This window comes from Drosophila ananassae, chromosome 3L (genome assembly GCF_017639315.1).
Source record: "Drosophila ananassae strain 14024-0371.13 chromosome 3L, ASM1763931v2, whole genome shotgun sequence".
Classification (NCBI taxonomy): domain Eukaryota; kingdom Metazoa; phylum Arthropoda; class Insecta; order Diptera; family Drosophilidae; genus Drosophila; species Drosophila ananassae.
In genome coordinates, this window is record NC_057929.1 from 12,227,142 (window position 1) to 12,246,189 (window position 19,048).

At 52.4% G+C, this 19,048-nt stretch overlaps 3 protein-coding genes and 1 long non-coding RNA gene across 8 annotated transcripts in view; 2 read left to right on the forward strand and 2 right to left on the reverse strand.

Annotated features, from left to right (window-relative positions):
- The window catches only part of LOC6496192 (sodium channel protein 60E), a 31,387-nt gene that overhangs the window by 1,341 nt on the left and 10,998 nt on the right, over positions 1-19,048 (forward strand). For 4 of the 5 annotated variants that reach the window (XM_032450911.2, XM_032450913.2, XM_032450914.2 and 1 more), the window contains exons 3-17: positions 1,556-2,128; positions 8,778-8,989; positions 12,306-12,514; positions 12,581-12,991; positions 13,047-13,266; positions 13,326-13,460; positions 13,520-14,258; positions 14,316-14,530; positions 14,592-14,762; positions 14,821-15,014; positions 15,077-15,179; positions 15,242-15,370; positions 16,278-16,292; positions 16,614-16,865; positions 16,924-19,010. In XM_032450911.2, the coding sequence (XP_032306802.1) occupies positions 2,092-2,128; positions 8,778-8,989; positions 12,306-12,514; positions 12,581-12,991; positions 13,047-13,266; positions 13,326-13,460; positions 13,520-14,258; positions 14,316-14,530; positions 14,592-14,762; positions 14,821-15,014; positions 15,077-15,179; positions 15,242-15,370; positions 16,278-16,292; positions 16,614-16,865; positions 16,924-19,010 (5,129 nt within the window). In that variant the 5' untranslated portion in view covers positions 1,556-2,091. The remainder of the gene's footprint in view (positions 1-1,555; positions 2,129-8,777; positions 8,990-12,305; positions 12,515-12,580; positions 12,992-13,046; positions 13,267-13,325; positions 13,461-13,519; positions 14,259-14,315; positions 14,531-14,591; positions 14,763-14,820; positions 15,015-15,076; positions 15,180-15,241; positions 15,371-16,277; positions 16,293-16,613; positions 16,866-16,923; positions 19,011-19,048) is intronic. The other variant, XM_032450915.2, reaches the window with a different exon arrangement.
- Positions 5,989-7,297, forward strand: LOC6496191 (loricrin). Its single transcript, XM_001960373.4, has 2 exons — positions 5,989-6,107; positions 6,179-7,297. Exons 1-2 carry the CDS (start codon positions 6,090-6,092, stop codon positions 7,106-7,108), a joined length of 948 nt encoding a protein of 315 aa, XP_001960409.1. The 5' UTR covers positions 5,989-6,089; the 3' UTR covers positions 7,109-7,297.
- LOC6494395 (mitochondrial thiamine pyrophosphate carrier) lies at positions 7,284-8,650 on the reverse strand. The gene has a single exon (XM_001960374.4). It carries the CDS (start codon positions 8,327-8,329, stop codon positions 7,307-7,309), a length of 1,023 nt encoding a protein of 340 aa, XP_001960410.1. The 5' UTR covers positions 8,330-8,650; the 3' UTR covers positions 7,284-7,306.
- On the reverse strand, positions 11,399-12,021 carry LOC26515050. The gene is made up of 3 exons (XR_001408742.2): positions 11,865-12,021; positions 11,681-11,775; positions 11,399-11,593 (listed from the first exon to the last, which is right to left on the reverse strand). It is a non-coding gene; the product is annotated as an uncharacterized LOC26515050 (long non-coding RNA).

A 19,048-nucleotide genomic window follows, 5' to 3' on the forward strand; every position in this document is an offset into this window, starting at 1 on the left:
ATTAGCTCTTGATGTGCACTTAACTAGGCGGCCACACTTTTGTTCTCTTTCGTGCGAGAAACGAGAAAGCAAACAAAACAGCAACAGAAACTGAAACAGAAACGGGCTAGAAGCGGGCAGCAGGCACCCGCTGAAATTTGTAGCACAACTTTAGGGGCCACACTTTTATGGGGTAACTTTAAAACCAACCAACTGGTCACGCCCAGAAAACGAGCAACCTGAAAACCAAACAGAATACACACCTCCCCCCAGGGCCCAGCCCGCCGTAAAATTGTAAGCCAACAACACATTGTTTAATGCCTCGTGCGCTTATTGTTGTAATAAAAGTGTTTTTGACGATTTGTGTGTTGGCTGGACCTGGACCCAGTTCTGGCTCGAATCTCCTACGGCGTCTTCCATCTCGCCTCATCCCACCTTTCATCCAACGGGCCAATGGCAGCCTCTCCATCTCCATCTCCTCCATCCTACATCCCACATCCGAGCTTCCGCCAGCAAACATCACCTGCCATAACGGGGCGGAGGCCAACCTGATATTGAATATTTTATGGGCGCCTTCATCTAACGTTTTTCCATTTTTGCCGCCGTCAGTTGCTCGCAGACGTGTCAAGAAGTTTGCGAAACGAAGAACAACAGGAAGCAGGCCTACTACGGCCAGATACAAAGATACTGATGCTGCCAGAAGACTCAGATACAGTTGAGCCTGGAGCTTATGAACTGTATTTGTTTATTGAATCCTTCGAGGCTACTCCTTAACAGTTTTCATTCTATTTGGACGATTTCTGCATATGGTTTGAGGTTTATGGTCCCCAAGACTGAGGTCCTAGGTCCTTGGTTCCTTACTAAGTGTTAGCTTGAAGTGTAATTCATTTTCCACCTCAAGTTAAATAATATGCCACCCAAGATGAGCTTATGGAAGTCAGACTGTACTTTTACTCAGAGTCTGAATAAACAACAATGCCAGGAGCAGCTACAAGAACAAGAACAGGCCGCAAACAAAGCACTGAGCAATGAGCAGCATCCATGTCCTCGTTCCATCCCCATCCCTCGTCCCCTCATCGCCCCCTCCTCGCTGCCCACGCAACCTCATTGCTCTTTGTTGGGCGCCATTTATCAATTCTTGTATCTTACTTTGCGGGCCATGTAGTAGTGTGAGTGTGAGATGCTCTACTGTGTGTGTGTGTGTGTGCTTGACGCCATAATGTTAATTAACTTTATCTCGACTAAGCTTTAAGTCTTAAATTTCCCCCATTTTCCGGCTTGCGCCTCAATCTGTCTCCGAGTCCGTCGCCCTCACACCCCCAGGTGTTTATCTCTTCCGTTACGCACATTACGTTCTCGTAAGCAGAGTGAGCCGTTACTTGGCTCCTGACTAAGGATCCTTACGCACACACACACATGTGGCTGGGATTAGCGCCCTGCCAATTACCGTTACACGACACGACCTAGAGCAATTGCTGGAGAAGCGATTTAATTTACCCCTAGTCGCCTGGCAGTTATGTAAGCTGGCGCATTTCTTCACTGGGCTCACCACTTCCACTCTCCCTCTTCGTTTCAGTTCAGACGCATCGCAAAATGTAAAGCAATAATCAGCTCAACAAAGCCAAAAAGCTCACAATAGAAGCAGAGGAAGACGGCGCTGGAGGAGGCGGTGCTGGCGGGGCAGCTGAGGAGCCGGGGCGATGCCAAATGCCATTATTGGAAACTGTCGTAGTCATAAGATTTGCATAGCATAGCAATAGGCATCATGAAAGGCCCAAGCGTGATAAGCACCACAAAAAGAACAACAACAACAGAAATAACAACAACAAATAAAAAACTGTCTCAAGCAATACCAATACCAATGCAAACTACAATAACGGCGAATGCGAGAGCTCACAAAATGGTTAACAAAGGGAACACTGACAATATTAACGGTGAAAACTGAGCCAGATACTCTATTATGCAGATATTCGAGCGCGCGAAGGACATGCAGCTGCCCTAAGGATAACTCAAGCAACGGCAACGGCAACGGCAACATCTACCTTCCACAGATAGTGGCAGCAGCAGAGGCAGCAGCAGCAACAACAAACCCAACGACGACAATCAGTCAAGATGAGTGATGATCAAACAGCGTCCAACGATGAGAAAGGTGAGTCCTATTGATAGTTCCACCATGCCACCATGTGGTGGCACATATGTAGGTATGTATGTGTATTGGGATGCCCCATCCCCCGTTCTCATAAATATTATTCTTGAGGTGTCCAAAGGCGGGCCATTTGGAGAGGGGCAAGAGCCGGGAGACAAGGAAGGCCATCAAATCTGTATACGAGGGCACAGCTTATGCATTGAAAGGTCGAGAGCAGGGCAGGTGTCGGAGGGCAAGGGCAGGCCTTCCTGACACCCCGACAGCAGCGACACCTGCACGCCACGACTGAGCACGGCACGAGCACAGTGGTCATTAGACGGGATATAGTTGCGATGTCATACGGAAGATTTGCATGAAAAGTTGTCTGCCGAGTCTCCGGGGATTGCTTGATTAAGCGCCTTTATCGATCCAGTGGCTGGGAGAGTCCAGTTCGTTTAAAACACAGAGTTTCAGGCCACACATAGGGGTTCCTTTGTTACTATCCGGCTTTTATTTTGGCAATCGCAGTGGCACCCACTGTCCAGGGGCCGGAATGTTGCCGGAGGAGTGGCAGGCAGGGTGGAAGGGGCCGAAGGCATTTGCTTTTTGTGCGTGTTGTGCGTTTTCCTGCTCCTTCCCGGGAAGCTACTCCTGCTCCTGTGTCCGGTCGTGCTCATCAACATAATTAAATAGCATTGCTCACTGTGTGCCGGGCTATTGCCTGGCTGGCTTCTGATCCCGATGTTCCTTTTTCTTGCCAGCCCAGGTCCTGGTCCGGGTCCGGCCCGGGTCCGGGTCCTGTTTGGGCCACTAAAGCGAAAATCGAATCGAAGGAGCTTAATGGCAGGACGACCGACCCTCTAAGGCCGTTTAAATAAATGATAAACAAATCGAAAATGGGAAGCGCAGCGCTCCGGCAAAGTTTTTGGCTGATGACTGGCCGTAAGTTACGCAACCGTTTTGCAGGCGCCGATAGAGCGCAATTTGTCCTCCTCTGTCGACAGCAGGAGCAGGGGCAGGGGCAGGGGCAGCAAAGGACGAGTGGGTGGGAGGCGGCAGCCGCCATTGTCAGAGGAGGATATTCCACTGGGGAGGAGGAGCACAATGCACAAAGGCCAGCCAGGCACAGCCAGCTGCGGATTACGAATATGAACGGAAACGGAAACTAATTAAATATGTAGAGCAATTGCTGTCCTCCCGCTCTGTGTCCTCCCGATTCACTTTTTCACTTTGTCCACTCAGTTTTCAGCTTCCCAGTATTTCCCTTTTGTTTGTCCCGCTCCGCATCGTTGCAGTTGCATTTGGATTTGCAGCTTCGCCTTGCCTCCTTTCCAGCCCCGAATCGGGCTGGTCCATGGGCTGCGACAGGAAGCGGAGAAGTGTAGAAAGTGCCCCATCTGCACGGGGCCTGGCCTCCCTTTCGGTTGCATTCCCAATCCCGTCACCATTGAACTTGTGCAAAGGTCTGCGCAGATGCAACTGCAGCCAGAGTTGCATCGCTTAAGTTGCAGCTTCAAATGCACTTCGGAAGTGAAACAAAACATGATACTTTGGGGCATCACCCTCATAATCCTTCTAAAGGCTAGTCTCAGTTACGAACTGAATAAAAAATCATTCAATCAAGAATAGTTTATGACAAAACTTAGTCTCCTTTGGCCCTCTCCTTTTCTCCGAGTGTAGAGGTGCAACTGGTTTTCTGGGAAAACCACAACATTGCACATAGCTTGTTGCTAGTTGCTAGTTGCTGGTTGCTGGTTGCAAGCTGCTAGTGACTATTCAGTTTTCTGTGTCTGTAAGCAATTTCCTCTTTGTTTTTGGGCGCTTTTGAGAATGACTTTGCTTCCGCGTGAAGACGTTTTGAGCTCCGATTATGCAATACGGGGAAGATGCGTCGTTGTTGCATCTTGCATCCATCTGATGTTAATGTGCGACCGCCAACCGGTTGGCCCTCGCCGTCTGCCTGGCCAAATCCGAAGAGATGCTGGCAATCCCAATCGAAAGGGGCTCCCGGCCGCCGTGCTCCAATGTTAATGAAATGCAATTCGAATGCTCCAGCTGGAAGGCCTGGCCCCTGTCCCCACTCCCCACACTCCGTTCGAGCCCCATTCGCCACAGCATCGTGATTATGAGCACTATTATGATTATGGTTTGATTGGCAACAGATTGTTGCGTTGGTGTCGCCGTCCCTCTTGGCCGACAGCTAGTTCCTTATGTAAGCCCGCTTGCTTTGTTTTGTTTCCAGTTAAATGTGTATTAATTATTTCGGAGATGAGTCTGCCAAGAGCTGCCAAGCTGCCTAGCGGCCTAGCCTGGATGATAATCAGCAAGACGTAATCGGAATGGCCACATGGCCCCGTTTCGGATTTTGATTCGGATGAAAATAGTGCCCACTCAATGCTAATGAAAACTGTAGCTAATCAACAGCGAATGCATAACAGAGGATGAGGATGGAGATGGGTGGTGGTAGGTGGCAGGTGGCTGCTGGCTGCTAGATGGTGGGGGTGGCCAGTGGCCATGACCTCTTCCTCTGGCTGGCAGGCCGTCAGTCAGTCGAACAATGTTGCTGATGTAAGAGCGAGAGGATGATGAGCGAAACAAACCCACGACGGCATGCCACGGTACTTTTTCGCTTTTCTTTCTTTTTCTGCCAATGTTGCAGCAGCCCGAGCATGACAAGATATTTTTGATGATGCTGCCGCTGCCGCTGCCGTTGCCGCTGCCGCTGCAGGCGAGGCTTAACCCAATAACCCTCGAGAGCCACTTGGCCATTTGGCTCTTGAAAAGGGCGAAATTCCGGGGAGCAGAGGGCACGAGGAAGGGGCAGGGCAGGTAGCTCCCACTGACCCAGCCCCACAGAACAGAACCTGTTTTCGGTAAACATTCCACATTTCACTCTCGCTCGAAAAACAGCAAATGGCATCATCGGGCTAATTTCCGGCCCGGGAACCGTCCATCAATGGGTTAATGACGGACGACCCGACCCGGGTCGCCTTCGGGCAGACACTTTCAGACATAGACATGGTCCCAGTGCCAGTGCCAGTGCCAGTCCCTTGGCCAATCGTTATGCAAGTGCGGCCCACAATAAGGAATTGCCAATAGGAAGTTCGGATCGTATCTGCATAAACATCCATAAACATGAACGCCGAGTGCCGACAAATACCTAACGGTCAGTGGCTGGCGTGGATAGCCAGATGGAGCCACAATAACAAAGAGCTCTGGGCCATAACTTAAACTGGAACTGGTCAAGTTGCATATTACAGCAGTTCAAATTTCGATTTTTACCAAAAAGCCAAAACAAAACAAAACACAGCTTAGGGCTAGGCGGATTTTCTCTCCGACGAAAGTGGAGCACCAGAAGCAGAAGCCAACGCTCTCCAGCGAGCTGTTGGATGCTTGGAGCTTGGAAGCTACAGTGAGAGTGATGCACGGAAAAAAACCCCACTAGACATATGGATGTAATTACCCATAATGCGTTTCCATGTCGTTTTAATTGCCTTTTTGTGGAAACGCCATAGATTGTCTCACTTTCCTAAAGTCCACCATCTAAAACCTTATGCCAAATGAGTCAAGATGGTGGAAGAGACCACCCCCATGTCCCGAGGATTAGGAGAAGCTTGAAACAAAAACGTATTTCTGAGTGCATTGAAAAGTGAATTTGCAAAGGGCACATGCTGGGAGGTGATGAGATGAGATGAGATGTGAAAGGTCAACACTCTCGTCCCGCCATCCCAGCCAGGGGAGCCGCGAAGAAGCTGGGGAAGAAAGCAACGCGGAGAAGAAACAATGTGGCCTTCAATGGGTCGCGGTCGTGGTCGTGGTCGCTGAGAGAGATTATCTCTTGCACTTGCTCGCGCAGCCGCTTACATAACCTTCCTCGTGGGCCAAGCGGTATAAAGCGGCGCGCAGCCGCGATCCCCGAATCATTTCCAGTCGGTAGTCGGTCGAGAGGCGAAAAGTATTAGCATCCCATCCGAGATTCAGAGAAATGGCAGCTCGTTTCATAGTGAGTTATTGGAAGACCTAGCCCAGCTCCCAGCGGATCCTAACCTATCTCTATCCCTCAACCCACTCCAGATCAGTGCGCTCCTGCTGGCTAGTCCGGCTGTCTGGGGCAAGCCCACCTTCGGACGGGAGCACGTCCACATCCGCATCCATTTGCCGGAGAGTGGTGGTGGCGACCATGGAGGCCATGGCGGTGGCGGTGACTTCGGAGGATATGGAGGCGGCGGCGGCGGCGGTGGTGGCTACGAGATCCATTCCCACGATGGTGGCTACAGTGGAGGCGGCGGTGGAGGAGGCGGTGGCCATGTGAGCACTTACGCCATCATCACCGAAAACCACGGTTACAGCGCTGGCGGCGGAGGAGGTCACAGCTCCGGCGGCGGCTACAGCCACGGTGGTGGTCATGGATCAGGACACGATGACGCCAAGATTGCCGCCATTGCAGCTGCTGCTGGCTCCTCCTCCGGTGGACACGGCGGCCACGGAGGCCACAGCGCCGGAGGAGACTTCGGTGGCCACGCCATTGCCAATATTGCTGCCATTGCCGCCAGTGCGGACTCCTCCGCCCACGGAGGCAGCAGCGGATACGGAGGCTACTCCGGCGGTGGATACAGCGGAGGTGGTGGTGGCTACAGCAGCGGTGGTGGCCACGACGCCGTCATTGGCGCCGCCATTGCTTCCAGTGACTCCCATGGATCGTCCGGCGGATACGGCGGTGGCTCCTCCTACAGCGGCGGTTCCTCCTACAGCGGCGGATCCTCATACAGCAGTGGATACAGCAGCGGAGGCTATAGCAGCGGAGGGTATAGCGGTGGACACGGCTACAGCAGCGGAGGCGGCTCCAGCTACGACACCCAAGTAGTGGCTGCTGCAGCGGCCTCCGGCAGCGGTGGCTCCTACGGAGGATCCTCCGGCGGCGGCGGTGGCGGCAGCGGTGATGGCTACAGCTACTCAGCACCCGCCGCCGGCGGCTGGTCGGGATCCAGCTCCAACTGGCGGTAGGCAGGAGGCGGTTGCTCAGCCCCAGCCTGGCCACTTGGTCGTCTAGTCTACTCAATGCTCATGCCCTCCAGCCCACATTCCAACCATCCACCCATGGACCTAACTTATATATGCAGATCACCCCCAGCATCCTACATCCGCATCCGATGTACGCCACAAATAAACCATGCTAGTGTAAAATAATGTAAATACCCGCCTTTATTGGGACCAAGAATTCCCCCTCTTGATGTGCCCCGTCCCTTGAGTGGACCCGTGGTCCTTGTACGGATGAATGAAGCGCCGGTTGAACATGTCATAGATGGTGAAGTAGAGGGCGCTGGTGAAGCCGGCCTTGAGCAGAGTGGGCACCATGCCCTTGTAGAAGCCTCCAATGCCCTCCTCCTTGTAGGTAGTGCCGATGCATTCCAGCACCGTCGGGCAGTCCGGATTGCGGCCGAAGCTCTGGCGGTCGCCTTTGAAGCCCTTCAGCTGGATGCGTTTCTTGAGCAGATCGGCCGGGTAGACCAGAATCTTGGCAGCCACTCCGGCCAAGGCGCCGTTGACAAAAAGATGGAACCCGCTGATGTCGTGGGAGCGGTTGGCGGACACGTTGCCCTTGCTTCGCTCCTGGTACTGATTGAAGGCCAGAACCATGGCGTTCAGATACTTGTAGAACAGGAAGTTGGCCCCCACCAGGGGGAAGATCTGGACCAAGGTAAACTGTAGGCCCCGGGATATGCCGGCCATGCCCTCTTTGGTCCAGATCCGGCGCAGTCCCTCGACCGTGCTCATCCGGCTGCGTCCCGTGGTCGGATCGGCGGCAACCACCTGGGTGCGTACGACGTCGAAGGGCTGCGCGGCCACCGCGCCCAAGCAGCCGGCGAAGCCACCACAGAGGAAGTACAGCAGGAACGGGCGGTCGTTCAAGTAGGCTACGTGGTGGGCGTGAAACCGGAACTGTTCGTAGGACCAAAACTGGGTCAGGGCGTAGGAGATGCTCAGGACCTGGCCGGCGTTGTGGCCGCGCATCAGGCCGCGAAATCCCTCCTCGACGTACAGCGCCTTGAACGCATGCATCACCCCCCGGTACTTGGAGGCCTTGTGCTCTCCAAGCGGCTCCACCTGCATCTGGAACCGGATCTTAAGGACGTCGAACGGCTGGGTGAGAAAGCGGGTGACGGCGCCTGCGGTGCCGCCTCCGAGGGCCTGCATCAATTGCACGAAAGGCGAATTGTCGGACATCGGTGCTCTGCGCTTCGGGGTTCGTCTCAGAGATGATGGCCTGTTCCTCCGTCTCCGCCAATGGACAACATCTATTAGTGACTCAGCGATACCTTCGAGGCAAACTTCGAGGCTGATTTCCAGACTAGTTTGGCTGGAATTGGTTTGGAGCTCCCTTCGGATGTAGAGATTTCGTAATATCGATTATTCTTTTGACATTTTTCGAAAGATTACTGCTAATTTCAGGAATTTTGTGGGCTTTATTTTAAATAGACAGCATTACATGAACTGTTTCTTTTGGGAATTTGGGATTATAGGTTGACTTTCTGAGGAGGTCCCAAGGGGACCACAGAAGTGGGTCTGGGGGAGTAATTGCACCTGCGATGTGGCCTTCCAACATTTGACTCTTAGTTACTTTTATAAATATTTGAACAAGCATCCTCACTCGATCCTCTGACCTCTCTTCCAGCTGTCGCCAAGCACCAAGTCGTCGCGTACACGCAAAAGTCGCAGGTCAAGCACGAGAACCGGCACATCCAGCTGGTGCGGGAGTACGGCTTCCATCCGCGCACCAAGGCCTCCGTGGAGGATGGGGACGTGCTGCCCCGCAAGTTCGAGCCCTTTCCGGAGCACATGTACGGCAAGCCGCTCGAGGAGATTGACACCTTCATCTACGAGGAGGTAAGTTGCGGGCTGCCCCTGGCCCACTGCCAGCTCTCATTATCCGCAGGGACTCACCCCGTTTGGCCGCCCATTGGCTCTAATTAAAAAGTCGCACGGACGCGACCCAGTACCCGTATTTCAGGGTAGGGGGGCTAGGCTGGGGGAATACCTGGGCGCGGTTGGGGGGAAGTGCAAGTGGCGCAGCGGAAATGGAACGCGACGCGGCTCGCTCTTACTTTTGCCTTTGTTTTGCAGCTCGGCGCTGCATTTGCGGCATTGTGAGGCACAAGTGCAAATGTGGCACAAGTATCTGTAACTGGGGTTAATGGAAACGCCTAGAACGACCCTCGTGGCAGGCTCTCGAAAGCCTGAAGCAGGAAAGGAAATCAGCGTAAATGCCAAGCGCTCGTTAAAATTCAAAGCCGGCACTACATTTTTTGGGCCCGGCCCTAAACAAAAAGCCAAGTAGCAGAGTTCCGTGCCACTCGGCCAGTGTTGCTCCAAAAATAATACACAGAAGCACGGAGATGGCCAGTTAGATAGCAGCCTCACAAAGTATTTCAGAAGCCATGCCCGAAACTAGCAGCCTTCTTATGGGTTTAAAATACGGTCCATGGAAAGTAAATAATACACACATTATTTAATGCCAATTGAATCTCTCGTTAATTGCTAGCAATCTCACCGCAGGTGTGAGTACACAGGCTCGCAAATATGGGTCATGCCATGCACAGAGTGGGGCTACTCCAGCCCCTGCCCCGGCCAGCTCCGGGCCTGCTAAGGGCAGCCAAGCTGACAACCATATTTACGTGACTCAAACAAAACTGGCCGCAGCGGCAGTGGCAGTGGCAGAGGTAGTGGCGGAGTGCCGCACAGCCGTACAGTACACATCGCTGCCGCAGCAGCCGCAGAGGACAAATTATAGGCGAGCATGCAAGTGTACACTCAGCTCAAGACTTGGTGGCTTTCAGGCTTTCGGGCTCCGCAGGCCACGTGTCGTGGCCAAATAACTCCGGATAACGGAACCGGACCGGGGCAGAACAAACATGCAAGTGACCAAGCCCGCTAATGGGTCGTAGAGAGGGCGGGGGAGATGAGCGCACCTGACATCGAGTGATGTGTTTATCGACCGAGCGGACCGCACATATATCCCACTAAGTCCAAGACAAACACAGCCCGGCGGGCAATCTATAATTAAATCTTATTGGCCGGAGGCTAGCGACCAGGGAGAATCTCCTCTGAAATATTTGGTAACAGAGTCCCCGGCCCCAATGACTGATCCAAACATGGCCAAGACGTAGAGCTGAAATGCAAGCTGCGAACCTCCACTCCACCACTGCCCATGTCTAATGGAGCGCACTGCTCTGCTGTCCTACATTCTATAATTAAATCTCTCTGTTGCCGAGTCCGTGGCTCCAAATCACTTGCCCACTCCAATGAAGAGCGTTCCTTGCAAACAGCCACTGCAGGCGGAGTGACCAAGTGCTTAATTGCATTTAATGGGATTCCTCTGCTGGCAAGCGAGGCTTGTCTGTTCGGCAGGATAAGACCCAGCCGCTGCTTGTTTGTCCGGGCTGCCTGCCGAACAAGGACCGACACAACTTTCCATTTCGGACCACTTAAAAGTACACATGCTTATCCTTAAGCTCTCCTAACCACAACTGCGGAGGGCGCAGGGTGGCAGAGTGGCTGGCTGGCAGGCCAGTAGGCTCATGCAAATTTCCAGAACAAAATGCTAAATGGCAAACTGCCACCCAATCGTAATTTCTGCTTGTTACATTAAAATTTCAGCTTACTCGGCTGAGCGACATTTATGTGTGTATTACAGTGACAAACGACCTTCAAACAAGTGGGCGGACATGGCGGTGGTGGCGCCATGTAGCGGTGGCGCAAACATCATCCTCGGCAGGCCCATCTGCATATATAATTGAAGAAATCAAGGCGCTAATGAACAGCTCGGCTCTCGTCTGGGGCAGTGCTGCTGCCTACTGCTGCTGCTGTTCAGGTTTCGGTCTCGCTCCCCTACAACCAACAAATCGATATTTCCGAATGTTGCCCATGGAGCACTGTCCCAGGCAGCGGGAGCAGTAGGGGCAGCGTAACGGAATGACGAGCGCACGACACGCGCTCCCTGGGGGCACAAAAAGGACCAGGTCTGCGCCTTGAATAATTGTATTAGGCTATTGGGCGAGAATTTACCGCCTTGGCCGACGAATACGAGGCGATCAATCTCTAATGGAGGTGGCTCGCGTTCCCGACTCCTGGTTTCCTCTGCCAATCTAGCCGGCAATCAAATCGAAATAAAAATCTGCAAAAACCGAAGCATCACTCGGAGAAACGTGCTCACGCATACACACATGACCGAGTGCGGTTATGTTGAACACGCCTCGCTTTTTCTTCACCACTCTCACTCTCATTAATAACACATGCTTTTTCATTCGTGGAACTTTGCGAACATCCAAGTAATTTATTAGAATCAATTTTACGTGAAATTTCCAAGTGTGTGAATTGTAAATGCAAATTTCTCGTTTTCATGAAAACTGGTTTGCCAAATTACATGAGGGCTTCCGTTTTGCGGTCGCCCGAACGGCGTGTTCTTGTGTCTGTGTGGTCGGGCAAAAGTTCCTGCAAATAAACGGGAAAAAAGCCGCAAATTAGAATCTTGCGTGTGCTGGGGGGAAAAAAAGGGAGCTCCGCCGGCTCGAAACTTACCATTTCGTACAGGCGAGAAGGCGCTACGATTACTTGGACCTTGCACGCATCTTCCTGCGCTTACGCTTCAACCTACGCATACGCTTCTTACGCCACTGCAAACGAAAAACACATTTAATTAGTATTCACTTTTCTCTTTGCACTTGAAAAATCACTATAATTTCACTACAGTTGACCAATTTACCTTAGCTCTCATTTTCCTTGTGGTCTGGGAGACGGTCAATGAAAGAAAGAAAGAATTTTCAGCGGAAGTCTAACGTGTTGGGTTTGACAGCTAGTGGTGGGGAAAACGATTCGTTATCGATATCTTGGCTACTTTATGGCCAGATCTAACCATTTGACAGCTATTGGCTATAGTTCTAGCCATTTTTTGAAACTCAACAACACTGGCTGTTCCACCACTATGTAAATTCGAACCGGGTGGGAAAATATGAACCGGTAACTATCGACGAGGGCGACTATCGATATATATCGAGGTTACCGGGCACCAAATGGTGAAAAGCTTACGGAAAATGAGCGCCATAATTTAAAAATTTCTTAACCTCTGTTAAGAATTTGAAGCAGTGTTTTAGAAATTCATTGACTAGGACAATTCAATAGTTAAACTTTACATTTCACATTGCAGACGTTCTGTGTGGTGTCGAAGCGATTCCGAAAAAACTATATCCACCGCTTCACTGGCACTAAGAGCCTATTCCTCTTCCATCCCTGGAGCCCGGCGCGCCGCGTGTGCGTCTATATCGCCACCAACCAGTTCTTTGACTACTGCGTTATGGCGACCATCCTGTTCAACTGTATCTTCCTGGCCATGACGGAGACGGTGGAGGAGGCGGAGTGAGTATTGCACACAATAGCGCACGGGTAGCTCCCTGCTGACGCCCTTTCCCAATTCACTATTAGGTACATCTTCCTGGCCATCTACAGCATCGAAATGGTCATCAAAATAATAGCCAAAGGCTTCTTGCTCAACAAGTATACGTACCTGCGCAATCCGTGGAACTGGCTGGACTTCGTGGTCATCACCAGTGGCTATGCCACTATCGGAATGGAGGTCGGAAACCTGGCCGGGCTGCGGACCTTTCGCGTTCTGCGCGCCCTCAAAACGGTGTCCATCATGCCGGGTCTGAAGACGATCATCAACGCACTGCTGCACTCCTTCCGGCAGTTAGCAGAGGTCATGACCCTGACAATCTTCTGCCTAATGGTGTTCGCTCTGTTCGCCCTGCAGGTCTACATGGGGGAGCTGCGGAACAAGTGTGTGCGCCAGGTGCCATCGGACTGGACGAACGTCTCGCACTCGGACTGGCAGATGTAGGTGGAGAGAAATCCGGGTTTTGAGCTTTCAGCAAACACTTTTTCTTTTCAGCTGGGTCAACGACACTGACAACTGGCTCTACGACGAAGAGGAGCTGCCCGTTTTGTGCGGAAACCTCACGGGGGCGCGACACTGTCCCATGGAATATGTGTGCCTCTGCGTGGGGGAGAATCCCAACCATGGGTACACCAATTTCGACAACTTCATGTGGTCCATGCTTACCACCTTTCAGCTGATTACCCTGGACTACTGGGAGAACGTTTACAATATGGTAGGTCGTCTTTTTTAAGCGGATACTGGGCGGAACTCCAACTAACCCATTCGCTTTAGGTCCTAGCCACCTGCGGTCCCATGAGCGTCTCCTTCTTCACGGTGGTGGTGTTCTTTGGATCCTTCTACCTGATCAACCTGATGCTGGCTGTAGTGGCTTTGAGCTACGAGGAGGAGGCTGAAATAACGAATGAGGTAAGCTTAGAACTGCTCATTAAAAAAGTATATTTACCAATCCTGGCGTGCCCCTGTAGGAGCGCAAGAAAGACCTGCTGGACCACCGTGACGACTCGACCTTTAGCTTTGACCCTTCGGTGTTGAGTGTGAAAAAGCTTAACAAGAACAACAAGAAGAAGATTGACTCAAGGAAGGGTGTCCTTTTGGCCTCCTACAGCAAAAAGAAGACCCGCCGAAAAAAGACAAAGGGCGGCAAGGAAGCGGGAGCCACCAATGGCAACGGAAGCGGAAGCAACGGCAACGAACCCGGTAAGTCCCAGTCGGCCACTCCGAGTCCAGGACCGAGCCCACGGCACAGCACCTCGGATCGCCCCTCGGCCCTAGCGCTGCAGGCCCAGAAGCAGTACCAGCAAATGGAACAGGCCAAGGCCAGCGGAGCAGCCGCAACCACTGCCACCACTGCACCCACGCCCAAGGCCAGGATCAGTTTTCAAGACAGCGGTGTGGGCGTGGGAGTTAAGAACCCCAACATGCTGTATCCATCCGACTACAAGGGCCAGCTCATCGTCAGCAGCCGGCAAACCAGCTCCAACTCAAGTGGCGTGAATCGCGAATCCTCGCAGGATGACTCGGGCGTTGTGGATGACCACGAGGAGCAGGACACGGCGAACGAGTTGGGGCATGTGTCCACCGTTGAGCTGGCTCTCTCTCCGCGCGAAGTGCGCCTCATAAAGTGCAATGGAAACATAGCCAGGATCAAGAACCACAACGTATATGCGTTGCACCAGGAGTTTTCCTCAGAGGTGGTGGTAATCGGTGGGTTCACGCCAAAGACTTGCGAAAACAACATAATCTAATTATATTTCCCACCAGATGATCTTCCTGATCGAAACTGTGACCGCTGCGTTCATTGCTGCACTGACTACGAGAGCTGGCTCCAGTTCCAGAACTGCCTGTACAAAGTGGTCCGGGATCCGCTGTTCGAACTGGCCATTACCTTGTGCATAGTGCTGAACACCGCTTTTCTGGCCATGGAACACCACGGGATGAGCGAGAGCTTCCGCAATGCCCTCGATGTGGGCAATAAGGTTGTGTATTCCCATCGTCCGTAAATGGAAAACTATAGCATTCCGCCTTCCTCTCCCACAGGTCTTTACGTCCATTTTCACCTTCGAGTGTATCGTTAAACTGATGGCTTTGTCCAAGGACTTTTTCCTGTGCGGCTGGAACATCTTCGACCTGCTCATTGTGACTGCCAGCCTCCTGGACATCATCTTCGAGCTGGTGGACGGTCTCAGTGTGCTTCGTGGACTACGATTGGTAAAGTGAAACCCAGCTCCGACCAGATCTTCCTTGACACAGTTTATAATCTTTTCAGCTAAGGGTATTGAAGCTAGCGCAGTCGTGGACCACAATGAAGGTGCTGCTGAGCATTATCATCTCGACAATCGGTGCCCTGGGTAACCTCACGCTGATCCTGGTCATAGTCATCTACATATTTGCTGTCATCGGAATGCAATTGTTCTCCAAAGACTACACACCCGAGAAGTTTGACCCGGATCCAGTGCCAAGGTGATATTCCGTCCTACTCTTCTTGGTTTCTTGGAATACAAATCTTTTATTTGGCTTTCTAGATGGAACTTCAACGACTTCTTCCACTCCTTCATGATGATATTTCGCATTCTGTGCGGAGAATGGATCGAGCCCCTGTGGGACTGTATGCGTGCCGAGGAGGAGGTATGGGAATGGGCGGCCAAAAAGTATGAGTTGGTATCTAACAGTCTGACATCCACCCACAGCAAGGAGCCTCCACCTGTTTCGCCATCTTCCTGCCGACGCTGGTGATGGGGAACTTCATGGTGCTCAACTTGTTCTTGGCCTTGTTGCTCAACAGCTTCAACTCCGAGGAGCTCAAGTCGAAGAAAGAGGCAAGTCGGCCGATCCCCCCAAGCCCCCTATTCCTTTTACGCTCGTGAATGTGTATGTCGTCTAAATGTCGTTGTGTGTGCCAAAGAGTTGCCTAAAAACCGAAAAAACTAAACCAAATAGCTCGAGTCTTGACAGGAGAGAAGGTCCTCTTCTCTCCTCGTCCTAAACTGATAACCTAAACTAAACCAGTTGAGCCGTTCTACCGGGCTACCGGGTAGATTGATTATTGTTTTGAATTTGAATCTGCCTTGCACCTTGATGTGGTTTCTGTGTGGTGTGTGTGACATTTTAGCTTCATCATGGAATCGCGCGATGGCACCCAGCAATTGAAGAACATGTTATATCATACACCATACGATCAGTGGCACTCTTCTTTTCCAACTGAACAAAATCCTTATTATTTTCATATTTCTAAAATTAAGTCTCACTAAACTCCATTGCTCTCTGCATTGTATTACTAATTGTGCTAAATGTTCTTAATATATTCAATTATTTTACGTACTAATAACCAATTGCCACCCAGCTCAGGCCCTTCCCTTGCCTGGAGCGGGGCCTTGAGCTGGGACCCACGTATCGGTCCTTACCGATCCCTGTTTCCCAGGGGCTTGTTCTGAGGCAGTAACCAAAAGTCCTTTCGAAGCGGACTCAGTGGAGTCTCTAGACCAAAGCCCGGAACGAGCCCTCTAATAATCAATGTAATAAAAACTCTTTAAAATGCACTTAAGCGTAATCTAATTAACCCAAACTTCTGTTGTCAACTTTGCACAATGCGTTTAAATCTAAAATCTTAACACTTGACACTAACACTGAAAACCAAAAACACACATTTTGACAAACAAACCAAACCCGAAACCGAAACCGAAACTAAAAACCAAACCATTTAAATACACTGAAAACGATAAACAGATTTTCAAGAAAAAGGTAATTTTTCCAACTAAACCGTTTACTTGCTTTTAAACTAGCTTGCCTTGTTTGCGTTTTGAAATAATCCGTAAATCTAAATCCAAACATGTAAATACTGTATGGACATATAGTAGTTGAATATCAGGCTCAGGATCCACTGTATAATTAAATACCTTTTGTGTTGCCTGCTCTTAGCTACAAAGTAATCTTGTTCAGTTCTGTTACCCATTGGATTCCTATATATCTATGTGTATTAAAAAGTCCTTTTTAGCCAGCTCTCCTTTGCTCCTTTTGCCTCGTATGCCCTGTTAACCGTCTCCGCTTTCTGTCCCTGATTAGGAGGTGGGCGAGGAATCGAAGCTGGCCAGAAGCATCGAGCGAGTGCGCGACCTGATCCGCAAGAAGCGGCAGGAGCGCAAGGACCGCAAGGAGCGCAAGTATGCGGAAAAGTTCAAGCAGATCGTCCTGGAGGCCCAGCAGCAGGCTCACTCCCAGGCCCAGTCCGATCAGGCCGTGGGGGTGCTGGAGCGGGGCGACAAGTCTGGTGGCGGTGTGCTGGTCGAGACAAAGTTCCACAGACTGAGCTACCAGGTGAGTTGCTGCTCTCAGAACATATTTCACAACACTTACATATGTATTCGATCTGCAGGAGTCTATGAATCGTCCTGTTTCTGGCTCGGATTTCGGCTTTCAGATTCCCCTCAGAGACGGCCTGCACACCATAGTCGATGGCCTCGAGTACGAGGACACTAACGGCCTGCCGGAGCAGATCCAGATACAAGACCACCCACTGCCACCGAATCCGGACTCGCTGCCACCCACCTACGAGACCGCCATGCTGACCGCCGCCGTCGCCTCCGCGTGCCCGTCATCGAATGGAAACGGACACAACCTGACACCCTATCGACTCCAGCACCAGATCTCCTCAGGGGTGAGCACCCAGCAAAACGACTCCCGCGACGAGGCCACCTACACGGAGTCCATTGAGCTGCGGCTGCTGGGCCAGTACAACTCCACGGACACGGATCCCTATGCCAACGATCAGAGAAGTGGCTGTGGCTCCTTCAACCGGGGCGACTCCCTGCAGGACAGGAGCTGCGATGAGCACGACGAGGCCTATCTGAAGTACCAAAAGTCCTTGCTGACGCGCTCGCCCAGCTACCGAAAGTCCCTAGATCGCCTGTCACAGTCTAGCGGGCAGTCGCAGCGATCGCTCCTCAAATCCGAGGAGGCCGAGCTGCGGCGGCACTCCCTCAGCGGCCACTCTCTGAACTCCATTTCCATAGAGCAGGACGAGCTGCTGTCGCAGCAGGGTAATCTCCGCGAGGAGTTGCTTAACTGTGACCAGAAGGAGCTCTTTCAGTTTCTGCAGCTGGATGAAGACGAGCTGAAGGGCAGCAACCTTAGCTGCATCTCCAGTGCCATGCGATCGCGACGCTCCTCCGGCCAGATGGGCGGTCACCCCTCGGAGACCGAGCCCTCGGAGTTTGACAATATAATACAGAGTTTCGAGAAGGAGCTGGAGGAGATCAAGCGCTCCACTACGTCGCTGGAGCGGAAGCTGTCCACCCTCTCGGAGCCGTCGCCGGCTGCCGACGAGGCCACCAAGGCTATTATGGACCACATTGCCATCATTACGGGGGCCTCGGACCGCACGGCAGCTGACGAGGTGGTGCACCCGCTAAACCCATATGACAGCTACGATTTGTCCAGCGTCCCCCGACGCTCCCAGTCCGTTAGTTCCGCCGCCCAGCGCCAATCCGTGAAGCTGAAGCGGCGCAGTCTGGAGAAGCAGCGCAAGATTGACGAGGACTTCAGCATTTCGAACGAAATCCGTAAAATCTGTGATCAAATCCACGCACCCTTTGCGGCCATGGAGGCCCTGGCGGTGGCGGCCACTAGCCAGACTGCCTCCCAGCCCAGTAGCCAGTCGCCCTTCCTGCGCAGGAAGATCGACCCCTTTGCGGTGCAGTTTGATCGCTTCAAGCGGCTGTCGCTGATCGAGCGGGTGGAGGAGCTGCCGGAGGACGAGAAGCCCATTTCTACGCTGCGCATCGAGTCGGAGAAGATGCCGCGAAAGTTTCTCCCCGGCCACCTGGACAGCCTTTCGCTAAAGAGCACTTCGTCGTACGAGAACCTTCTCCTCCAGAAACAGAAGCTGGTGCCCGCTACGCCACCCACCTCCTTGAAATCGAGCATTGAGCCTCCGACACTGGCGCAAATTTCATCGCTCAAGGCCACCCCGCCGCTCGCTGCTCTTACGGAGCACCAGCAGCACTTCCATGCCACCAGCCTCCAGCAGGCACAAGCACCTTCCACTCAAGGCCCGCAGGCACCGCATCCGCACGCACGTAGGAGCCGCCCGGAGCATCCACAACCGAGTCTAGACAAAGCTGCCTCTTTCCAGTCGGCGCGCACCGAATCGCACAGCTCGGGAGCAGCTGAGACCAGTTCAGCCCTCGGCCTGACCCTGAATCTGGGCCAGAAGACCCCTCAAGACTGCCAATCAAAGTTAGAGCAGGCCATAGCTTCGGAGCCGACACAGAAGCCGTCGGCGTTCTCGCGACTGACTGAAAAACCATGGCATTGTCTGGTTTCCTACGTAGACGATCTCACCGTTGGTGGGAGGCGTAACTCGCAGGGAGCCTACAATGATCCCATGACTTTTCCGAGCTTCGGGGCCACCAAGGCGCCCAAGGTGCCCGACGACTGCTTCCCGCAAAAGTGCTACGATCAGTAAGTATCCTTGCAAATACCTCGCATGCTGACATCTC

What these genes read in the sequence shown, in the direction of transcription:
- LOC6494395 (XM_001960374.4), bottom strand. Translation starts at nt 8,329, where the DNA reads ATGTCCGACAATTCGCCTTTCGTGCAATTGATGCAGGCCCTCGGAGGC.